Source organism: Xyrauchen texanus, chromosome 8, assembly GCF_025860055.1.
Source record: "Xyrauchen texanus isolate HMW12.3.18 chromosome 8, RBS_HiC_50CHRs, whole genome shotgun sequence".
Lineage (NCBI taxonomy): Eukaryota > Metazoa > Chordata > Actinopteri > Cypriniformes > Catostomidae > Xyrauchen > Xyrauchen texanus.
Window position 1 is genome coordinate 40,149,999 of NC_068283.1, and position 12,270 is coordinate 40,162,268.

General features: G+C 39.5%; 1 protein-coding gene across 1 annotated transcript; it reads left to right on the forward strand.

Annotated features, from left to right (window-relative positions):
- Positions 1 to 1,178: 1,178 nt before the first annotated feature.
- Positions 1,179 to 8,869, forward strand: LOC127647896 (prostaglandin E2 receptor EP1 subtype-like). The gene is made up of 3 exons (XM_052132416.1): positions 1,179 to 1,552; positions 4,789 to 5,678; positions 7,870 to 8,869. The coding sequence occupies exons 2-3, from the start codon at positions 4,833 to 4,835 to the stop codon at positions 8,188 to 8,190; spliced, it is 1,167 nt and encodes a 388-aa protein (XP_051988376.1). The 5' UTR covers positions 1,179 to 1,552; positions 4,789 to 4,832; the 3' UTR covers positions 8,191 to 8,869.
- Positions 8,870 to 12,270: the final 3,401 nt, after the last annotated feature.

Sequence of the window (12,270 nt, forward strand, 5' to 3'; positions counted from 1 at the left end):
CAATATCGTGCATGTTAATTATCACGGTATACCTTATTATTGAATATCGGCAAATGTCTAGTTTGCAACTCTTCCTCGCCCATCAGCGCACATGCAAAATTTGCAGTTCCATCAAAGGTGATATCAGACTGTCACTGACAAGGATTGCTATTTGCCAAGTCCTGTGGCCTTGAGGTACTTAATGCAAAAACAAAAAATGCTGTAAAAACTTTCATTTCTTTTACCTTGACTGTGGCCATAATTCTCCTTAAGTTTTAGCTTCAGGACTGATACATAAATTATAATGAACAAATGGGATGCAGTTTTGTGGTCTTATCGATTTCATATTTGGCACTATAGTCTTAGCTGACAGGTCCCCGGTGCCCCATCCATTCACTTAACAGATTTTGGCTGTGTCTAAAATCCAAGTGAGCTACCTACGTAGACAGTTATGGGCATCATGTGTGCATGCAGCTGACTCATGGATATGAACATGGATATGATGGCCAAAAATGTTGCATCCATGCACCATTCATGCCCAAAAATGCTGCACGTGCCTATGATGACCAAAAATGTTGCAGGCACCTTTATGGCCAATGATGTTTAATGCACCTAGGATGCCCAAAAATGTTGCATGCACCTAAGATGGACAAAAATGCTGCATGCGCCTATGATCCCCAATTATGTTGCATGAGCTTATGATGCCCAAAATGTTGCATACACCTAAGATGAACAAAAATGCCGCTTGCGCCTATGATACCCAGAAATGTTGCATGAGCTTGCAACATAACTGATCCCCAATTATGTTGCATGCACCTATGATCCCCAATTATATTGCATGTGCTTATGATGCCCAAAAATGTTGAATGCACTTAAGATGGAAAAAAATGTTGCATGTGCTTGATGCCCAAAGATTTGGCATGCATTTATGATGCCCCTTTGTTTGTTTGTTTTGGTTGCACACACCTAAGATGGACAAAAATGCAGTGTGCGCCTATGATGCCCAATATTGCTGCACATCCCCATGATTCCCAAAACTGCTGCACGTTAATGATACCCCAAAATACTGAACGTTTCTATAACGCCCAAAAGTATTGCATAGAGGTCAAACATCCTGCGCTCCCTATGAGAGTAGGCAGCTCATTGTGCTTTGAGACACAGCGACACTTCATTGTTTGAAGTGCAGCAGCAGTGAGCAGCATACATTTCTCCGACAGCGTCTCGAGCAGGTTACTGAGTGCTATAAATACAACAGCGCGCGCATCACTCCACACGCAGTCCACTCAAACTATTGAAACTGCGATCTCCGTCGCGCGGTCTGCGCTTTTTATCGACTTTATCTTCTTTTTCACATTTTTGCGGACTATGTATACTATTGAAACTACAAAACTGCCTTTTAGGGTGGGAATAAGTACTGGAATATCTCCCCCTCTGGATAAGTAATAAGGCTTTTCGGACTTATCGAATGATGGGAGCCTGAAATCGCCTTTCGATTCTTTAATTTGTACCACTCGTGCTAATGCTGTTAACAGTCCCGTATGAAGATGCTGTTCAGGCGGGATGATCTCAAATGGTGAGCTGTCCTATGTTAATAGTATAGACAAGGAAGAAAGAAGTGACTCTTTAAATATGTTTAAACTAAATATATTGCCGTTCAAAAGATGGTATACCAGTCGTTTTGTAATGGAAGAACACGTTAACTTCGTTAAATGTATTTTACTTCTTTAATTGTTATTTATTTGTATTTTTAAAAAATATTTTATATAAGTTATGTAAAATATTTGGTTTTATATATATATATATATATATATATATATATATATATATATATATATATATATATATATATATATATGTATATTGTATACATACACACACATGCATATATAGACTCTATAAATAAAATAAATGTAATTATTAAAATAATTATATAGCCCGTCTGTTAAATGTACAATAAATAAATTTCATTAACTTGTAAAAATCAGCTTTTCACTTTATAATGTATTGTTAATCACCGTAGTAACTACAAAATGATGACATGAAGTTCATCAACAATGGCTCTTCCAGGAGCAATGACCAATAAACATGTAGAGACACAAACACCATCAGGGTAACGCATGTGAGATTTAAATAATGTAATAAACATGTAGAGACACAAACACCATCAGGGTAACACATGTGAGATTTAAATAATGTAATAAACATGTAGAGACACAAACACCATCAGGGTAACACATGAGAGATTTAAATAATGTAATAAACATGTAGAGACACAAACACAAACACTAAAAACACTCAGGGTAACACATGTGAACACCCCAGTGTACCTAACTGATATTAAAAATAAGATGAAACATAACTATTCCCATAAAATATAATGAAATGTAATGGTCATGCAGGGAATTCTGGGAAAAACATTTTTTGTTTTTATTGTAAAAACTACTGTATTGTCTTTTAAAATATATTAAAACATTTTACTGTATATTTTACAGTTTATATTTGTTAATCAATTAACATTTTATTTCTGTAGCATTTTTATGTTAAAATTACACTATTAAGTCATATTTTACAGAGTATTTTTATTTAAATAAAAACTGTCATTTAATCTGATTACATTTGCATGACAAATTATGTTACACCATCCAAAGTAATGTTTGTGAAATCAAGTATAAATAGATCCTTGAGATAACAGTTGCATGCTTTTCAGTGTAAGAAAACGGTTGAAGTGTATATTAGTTATTGTACCTTTTATTTATAACATCTCTTGAATATGCACATACTGTATATGGGAAGTTGATTTCTTCTATAGTCCAAATCTATAGGAATGTGCTGCAGAAAGTGCTTATTTTAGGTGCTGTGAGACGTCTCCATTTCGTCTGGTGATTTTTCACAATTTTATTGCACTAAGAAATTGGTAAAACTACAAATATCCCATGTAGTCATTCAATTAAGGTAATAAAAACATGCATACTGATTATAAAAGAACAGAGTGTCTATTTACACTAAGTGCAAACAGCCCATCTTATTGGCAATAGTCTGGTGGAAACAGGATTTTGTGTCAAACTGCACCACCCTGTTCAGCTGCAGTAGATCTGGGCGTAATGATGGTAAATGTACGAGGTGTCATGCTAGAGATCCGGGTTCGAATCTCACCCCTTGATATACTTTTCCCCATGTCTCTACTCTTAATATTTCCTATAATACTACTTATAGTAATACATAATGATGATTTGGTCACAGTGAAGGTTTGTGAGCTGAGAGAAGGATTTGATCCGGATCAAATTAACCATGTTTTACTGTAGTAGTAATATTGTAGTAACCATGTGTTTTGGTGGAAACTATATAGTTCTGATGTACTAACCATGATGTTACTACAGTAACATGTTGTTAATAGTAGTTAATAGTAGCCATGTTTAATTTTGTGGTTAGTATGATTTTACTAGGAAAATACCATGGTGATGCTACGGTTGCTGTAGTAAAACCATGGTTAATTTAGTAAGGTAGGGGTTGGTGTAGGGTGTCTGTGGGACTCCAACTAAACACTACAGTGTTTATAAAATGAGCGGTGATGCCACTATACTGTATGTTAGTATTTAAACAGGGGTGTAAGAGTGTCTGCTACTGTTTGCACTAGAGTGTAAATAGCATCTATCGCTATTTGCACTTAGTGCAAATAACCTCTGCCATAAAATAATTAGCAAAATGAAATTAGTTTAAGACAGGGGCGGTTCTAGGGTTCGAGGCTTTGCCCAGACCTCTGTGGATACATATGAGGCTATACTTTGATGAAATTATTATTTCATTAAAGTACATTTTTAAACTTAAAAAAATGCCCCTGAAGACATTTGGGACTTTACTAAAACATTCAGGAGGGTAAGCCCCGGTAGCCCACCCCTTGTAAATTTTAACTGGATTAAGACCAGGGCTGGACTGGTAATCTGGTATTCCGGGCATTTTCCCGGTGGGCCAACGCACTTTTGGGCCGATCCGGGGGGCGGTCTGGCCAGCGGGAGAATTGAGCGAGCGAAACGGGCCGAACGGGCCGCGATAAGCTAAAATGAGCCGGCGCGTTATGCAAAACGGACCACAAAACGGCACCGCGACATATGCAGAAAAGGACAGCGAACGTCCCCCCGCTCAACTTTTGGGCCAGTTGCTATGTAAAATCCCGTGCCGATTCCTCTTCCCAGTCCAGCCCTGATTAAGACATATCATGCCACACCACACAACTTGCCAACGATATTTATATATTACTCACTCACACCTTTACTTATAGTTTCCTTATATTAGACTTAAGACTGCTCTTTCTTCAATACATAAACAGTTTCTCAGTCTGTGTACATGTGTACAAATGTCATATTTAAGATGTGTTACTTCTTGTTACTTGAAATGACAATGGTTAGAAGTGTTGACATTTGTACTGCACTTTTTGCTCTCTCATTCTTCAAGAGGAAATTGTGGCAAACAATGTTCCCATTCACTTAAGTTTCATGTTTTCTGTGGGGTGTGTCAGCATATGTACACTCTTCAGGACATAATTTCCCTCAATGAATGTTTGTTAAAAACGGAGTAAACAAAGCAATTAAATCACTTGCTTGTTGCTTGGTTTGTTATCTGATTAAACAGTTCCAATAGACTCCTTTGTGACCCAAATAGCCAATTCATCCCATTTAAACATCTTTGATTTCAGCTTACTGATTTTTTCTAATTGCATTTACACTTAAAGATTCTTTATCCAAGCTACAAATGCACAGTAGTTATAATTTTGCCATTTATTACAAACACACTTCTGTTTTCTTTTCTGTTTAGCCATGTATCTCGAAGGTTAATGGTGCTTGCCTCATAGCCTGGAGATGTTAGCCATCCAACACTGCAACGATTCAACCCTGGTTGCTGATGAACCACTCAGCAATGAGACCCAGAAGGTCACTGGGGTTGCACCAGTGCGATGCAATGAAAATCTCACCCCCCCTTCAACCAACCCCACGGCAGCTGGCCTGTCCATGACACTGGGCATCGTGTCCAACATCATAGCACTGATGATCCTGGTGAAAGCTTACGCTCGCATGCAGAAGCGCTCGAAAGCGACGTTCCTGCTCTTTGCCAGTTGTCTAGTGGCCACGGACCTTGCCGGTCACGTCATTCCCGGTGCGCTGGTTTTGCACCTTTACTTCTCCGGCTCTGCCGGAAGACATTGCAACCAACCCGATGCCATCTGCCAATTCTTGGGCGGCAGTATGGTGTTCTTCGGCCTTTGCCCACTCTTTCTTGGGTGTGGTATGGCAGCTGAGAGGTGCATGGGCATAACGCGGCCTCTCCTGCATGCCCGAGTTGTGTGCACAGCCCACACCAAGATGGTGCTGGTAATGATATGGTTTTTGGCTTTATCTGTAGCACTGCTGCCATACTTCCGTTTGGGCACATATGCCTATCAGTATCCATGGACATGGTGCTTCATTAAAGTGTTAGAGGACACAAGCATCACAGATGTGGTATTTGTGCTGCTGTTTTCTGGACTGGGACTGGCTTCACTGGCTGTGGCTTTTATCTGCAACACAATCAGCGGAATGACGCTTGTGATTGCCCGTCTCCGCCAGAGGACGTGCCACCGGAGATCAAACAAATCACATGACATTGAGATGGTGGCTCAGCTTGTGGGCATCATGGTCACGTCCTGTATCTGCTGGAGCCCTCTGCTGGTGAGTATGATCATTGACTAGGGCAAAGAGAGCTGTATGCATCTGTTGGCATGGTTACTTTTGAAATGTATTCCATTACAGATTACAGAACACATGTTGTAAAATGTAATCTGTAATGTATTCCGTTAGAATACTCAAGGTCAGTAATGTATTCTAAATACTTTGGATTACTTCTTCAGCAATGGGAGATTTTTACACTCGTTTTGACTATAAAAACTCTTCCAGTACAGCAAGACAAAATACACTTTGTTAAAACAGTGACAAAGTTAAAGTAATTGTATTGTGCTATGAACATGAAACATAAATTGTGTGGCTTATTAATTATAAAGTTGTAACATTTTTTGTGTTTGATACCTTCTCCTATCCCAGCTTAATATGCAAAGACAACTATTAATAAGCCATTTATATATTTGTTTTCTTGAAAACTGTTAGCATTCTTTCTCTCTGGCACTTTGAAAATTTGAGCGACCCGCTTAGACCCACCCCAATACCGTTGCTTAACCAATGGCGTTAGGGGCAGGACTATCTCTTTGTTTGACAAATGGCAGACGGGATACATATTCAGAAAGCTGTTTTGAAAACAAAGATTATTTTTGCAATTCCGTTTGGTAGCGCAGAAATGACATACTACAGATTTAAGGAGAATTGTGCCGTATGTTTCTAAGCGATCAGGCTGTCAGACACAAAATATCCCCATATCGACTTAAACTCTGACGGGGCGATAACTTTACACTTGCAGTAAATTGTAAAAGTCCCCAGATACAATGTCACTCATATGTGGAACCAATTGAAAGGTTTGAATCTGATTTATTCATAAAATACAATCACTTTTGCATTTATGTTACATAGAATAACAAATTAAAGCCAGAAACCCTCAGTGCCGCAAACTAGCGCCACCTTGAGGTGACGATATAGAAATATGAATATAAAAGTTTTTCACATAGCACTTAAATAGCCAAGTCATATATCAAATAAAAGCTCTCGTTCTCAGGAACATAACTGGTCCTAGCGCCACATTTCGGATGATTATCAAAACAAACATGAAGTGAAACATGACCCCTGTAAGACAACAAAGACAAACGGCTTATATCTGCTCCAAATAGTGCTCCTGTAAGCCACAATCTCCATATCAGCTGTAATCTTAGGCTGTTTTCTTCCGGCCATTTTGTTACTTGTCTGTGAGCTTGCTTGGTTAAATATTTCAATGTTATATCTCAGATGTCCAGAACAAAATTTGCTATATAGCTATTGTTATACATCATCGCAAAGCTGAGGATCAGCTATCCAACAATACCCACATTGAGCTTCTAGTCCACTCAGAGGCCGGGATATTGGACAAAACATTGGGGAACAGTCATGCAATCCAAAATAGGCTGGATCTGTGTTGTCTATGGTATGAACGCTCAGCTGCGTTGGAGTATCACCTACATTTCAGATCTTTATATTGTGATGGATGTTGCTGAAGGAAAAAATATTTTTCCAATATACTGTTATATTGGAAACAGAACCAGAATTACATGCTTACAAATTAAGAACAAAAAAGAGATTTTTTTTTTTATGTATATTTCTGGGGTGAGGGTTCTGTAATATATGACTTTGTTATTATTATTAATTCCACTGTATGTGCTTAAGGTGAGCTCTTAAATTTGGGTGTGAAAAATTGCAGGTAACTGCCAAAAAATACGGCAAAGTTTAAGAGGATATGCTTATACTGAAGAATGGATCCAAGCCATATTAGGGCCAAAAATGACTCTTTTGACTTGAAGTATCTGCCATAGACATACCCAAGCAACCACTCAGAACACCTTAGCAACCACATAATAAAGTCCTGGAAACCACTCCCAACATTCGTGCATTGTGTCGGTGACTTTTGCATCGGCATGCACCGCTCTCATTTTCTTCAGCAAATGGAAGAATCTAGTATAGATTGCATCGTCTTGTTTAAGGACAGACTTTACTCTTTAAATAACTATTTTAGACCATTTCAATGAGTTTCTTTTGCCTTATGAAGCCTCATACCGTACGTTTATAAGTTATTTGAGTGTAATTGTTACATCATAACTTCCTGTCAGTGCAGGAATGTTTCCACTGGGTTCTGAGAACATGCCCCATCCACGCTTTTTCTGTCATAACACATCTTTATCATATATTATACGCTGCTAACTAACGGACTTTCTTTTAATTCGGACAGATCTTTGGTCTGATGTCGGTCATCCGCTCGTACAGTGGCTCAATGGGCGACGATCTGCAAACCTACAGGACGTTAATGGTAATGGGAGTGCGTCTGGCCTCCTGGAACCAGATTCTGGACCCTTGGGTCTACATTCTTCTACGACGGGCCGTCCTCAGGAAGATCTACCGCTTAACTACGGGTCGCAAAGACCTGAGAGGGAGCACATTCCGGCGGTGGGAGATTAGCTCTTTCCAGAACTCAGTTAAAAAAGATATTCATCTGAAATTAAGGAATGAGGAATTCCAGCGTGCGAGTTCTGCCACAAAATATGAAGGATAAATCATTAGGATGTTATATATCAAATCTTTGCACTGCAGTTTTACAGAAAACAGGTGATGTGACCCTTTTGTTTGTTGGTGGATATAAGAGTAGTACACTGAGGGTTGTTCTCAAACTCAAACTCTCAACTCGTGCATTATAATGGAGTCGGTCTAAGTTAAAGGAGTAATTCCAACAGGAATCACACTTTGCTTTATCTTGAAATACTCTTAAATTATGTATTGCCAAAAAAAACGTATCTAATATTGTAAGTGGAATTTTTTTAATAGTAAAACACGCATGATTTTTCCACTTTAAATGCATGTAATGATGCCATGTGAATTGTTAGTAAAAGGGTTGTTGGTTATCATAAATGCCGGTGAGTCAATGAAACTTTTTGATGACTGATGTTTGTAAGATGTCTCTTTTAAATCTGGAATCAATCCATATAAAGGATTCCTAGAATAGTCAGTAGCTATAATAAATGGTGTGTTGCTTGTGTCGTTTTATACCTGCACCATTACACATCTGTTTTGAGTTCTTTTAATGTCAGCCTATATGATTGATAGTTAAATTATCCCTATTGTGACTTTGTCCAAATGGTTTTTAAACATTAAAGGAAAGTTCACCCAAAAATGAAAATTCTCTCATCATTTACTCACCCTCATGACATCCCAGATGTGTCTGACTTTCTTTATTCTGCAGAACACAAATTAAGATTTTTAGAAGAATATTTCAGCTCTGTTGGTCCATACAATGCAAGTGAATGGTGACCAGAACTTTGAAGCTCTAAAAAGCACATAAAGGCAGCATAAAAGTAATCCATACGACTCCAGTGTTATAATCCATGTCTTTTAAAGTGAGATAAGTGTTGGCAACAGATCAATATTCAAGTCCTTTTTACTACAAATCTACACATTTGACCAGCTCCGACCAGAAGGTGGTGATATTTACATTTACATTTATGCATTTGGCAAACACTTTTATCCAAAGCGACTTACAGAGCACTTATTACAGGGACAATCCCCCCGGAGCAACCTGGAGTTAAGTGCCTTACTCAAGGACACAATGGTGGTGGCCGTGGGGATTGAACCATCGACCGTCTGATTACCAGCTATGAGCTTTAGCCCACTACGCCACCACCAATCCATATGCATGAAGAATGGAAATCGCCAAAAAACTCAAGTGAAAGTGGAGCTTTATAGTTAAACAAAAGGACTTTAAATATTGATCTGTTTCTCACCCACACATATCATATCACTTCTGAAGACATGGATTAAACCACTGGAGTCATATGGATTATTTTTATGCTGCCTTTATGTCCTTTATTGAGCTTCATATTTCTAGTCACCATTCACTTACATTGAATGGACCAACAGAGCTGAAATATTCTTCTAAAAATCTTCATTTGTGTTCTGCAGAAGAAATAATGCCACACACATCTGGGATGTCATGAGGGCGAGTAAATGAGAGAGTTTTCATTTTTGGGTGAACCATCCCTTTAATTTTGTTTTTGACTTCAGGAATATTTCACAGAGATCTTATGGTGTTATACATAGTATTTCGAAGTCATATAAATATCATAAAAGCAACATGAAGGCAAAACGTTTACTTGTAAATATAGGCAAAATGTTATTGTTTGAGTTCTTGTTTGTATATTAGTGCACCACTGTCTTCAAAAGCTGAGATGTAAAAGTTACTGAATGTTATGACCAATAAAGGTTAACCTGTTAAAAAAATAAATAAATCTGTCAGTCTACTAAAGTCAATATTGCATTTCTATTACTGTAGTTTTTCAAAATAGTGAAGTAAATCAGTAATACATGTATGCATTTGGCAGATGCTTTTATCCATTTAAAGTGACTTACAGTGCACTTATTACAGGGGCAATCCCCCCCGGAGCAACCTGGAGTTAAGTGCCTTGCTCAAGGACACAATGGTGGTGGCTGTGGGGATCAAACCAGCAACCTTCTGATTACCAGTTATGGGCTTTAGCCCACTACGCCACCACCACTCCTGTATCCTATGTACATTATGTTATACAACCAAAGCCTTTGAGAAACTGATGTCAAAGTCACGACACTCTAGACTCTCAACAAAACATTTATTCAAACATTTCTCATCATTGTATGAACACACTTTACAGCCAACCGAAAACCTGTAAAGCTTGTACAGAAAAACAAATACACATATAACAGCAACATTCAGGACGGTGATTATAGACCCTTCATCTCAAAGCAGAAAATAACTCCTCATTGGCATTTAGGAATGGGGAGTCTGGTGGGAGAAACTCCTAAAAAACGTGGGTGGGCAACAAACCATTCCCTGACTGTATTTGAACAATGGAAACTTCCATTGTCCCAAACTATAACATATGTTGGTAACATAAGTCACTTCTTACAAACTGCCTCTCATTCTCAGGAATGAGATCCCTGTAAAGAGTTATAGGGCTCAGTGATGGGAATGTGGCGGAGTACACCATTCCCACATATGGCAGCACACATTGTAATGTTCCCTCCACGCTGGCCTGGCACAGCAACAGTGGCTCGGTGACCAGTAATATTACGGCCATGTCTCCTGGCTTTGGTGAAGTTGAATCCTGCCTCATGCACAAACATGTGTGGGGATCCATCAGCCTCAAGCGCCATCACTCTCTATATAAGAGGGAAGCAATTTAGGAAATAACTTACAGTAGATATTGTAAATCATGCAGTTACACATATCCCACATTGTCTTACAATCTGCATATACAGGTTGTACATGTCAATACTGAAAGACAAGGTGATTACAGTACAGTGTACAATGACGAATTATTACCTGTATATACTGGTACCTCGGCTCTTTCACGCCCTCAAAGTTCCTCTCAAAAGGTACCTTGTAGAGTTTCATTGCAATCGGATTTCTCTTCGGCACTCCAATTGTGGGGAGGCTGACGGCATTTTGAAAGCAGTCATCTTGTATGACTGCACTTTGAATATTGTTAGTCCAATGGCATTATTTTCTAGGACCAGATAACAAATTTGAGTGAAAACCGATCTTCTGACTCCACCATGTGGCAGACGCTCAATGCTGGACAGAATACAGCACAGAAAAGTTGATGTGTTCAACATAACTTCTGAGACATGCATTGGCCAAGTTTCTGGAATACCAGTGTGAAGGAATATTGCAGTACAATATTTGATTACACGCCTTGTTTTCTGTCCTAAATGTCTGGACTGTTGACGACACCGTGGAGCGGCCCAGATTAGGCTGCACTCTCCGACCAGCCTCGGTCATACTTAGGCCATGGTTGATGACATGGTCTATAATTGTTGCCTGTATCCCATTTGAGATTTATCTGTGCCTTTGCATTTCTCTGGCTCTTCCTCGTCCTCTCCCCCTCCCCATGCCCATACCCATACCCATGCCCATACCCATTCCTCTTACCCATACCCATAACCATGCCCATACCCAATCCTCTTGCCCATGCCCATACCCATTCCTCTTGCCCATACCCATGCCCTTACCCATTCCTCTTACCCATACCCATAACCATGCCCATACCCATTCCTCTTACCCATACCCATAACCATGCCCATAGCCATTCCTCTTACCCATAACCATACCCATTCCTCTTGCCCATACCCATGCCCATACCCATTCCTCTTACCCATACCCATAACCATGCACATACCCATACCCATTCCTCTTGCCCATACACATAACCATGCCCATACCCATTCCTCTTGCCCATGCCCATACCCATTCCTTTTGCCCATACCCATACCATGCCCATAACCATGCCCATGCCCATACCCATTCCTCTTGCCCATAACCATGCCCATACCCAAACCCATTCCTCTTGCCCATACCCATGTTCATACCCATGCCTCTTGCCCATACCCATGCCCATACCCATTGCTCTTGCCCATACCCATGCCCATAACCATGCCCATACTCATGCCCATACCCATTCCTCTTGCCCATACCCATAACCATGCCCATACCCATTCCTCTTGCCCATACCTATGCCCATGCCCATTCCTCTTGCCCAAGTAGGCTCTTGCCCCTGTCTGTCTCCTGCCTGCTCCATATTCCACAGCTGTGAAATTCTTACCCTTG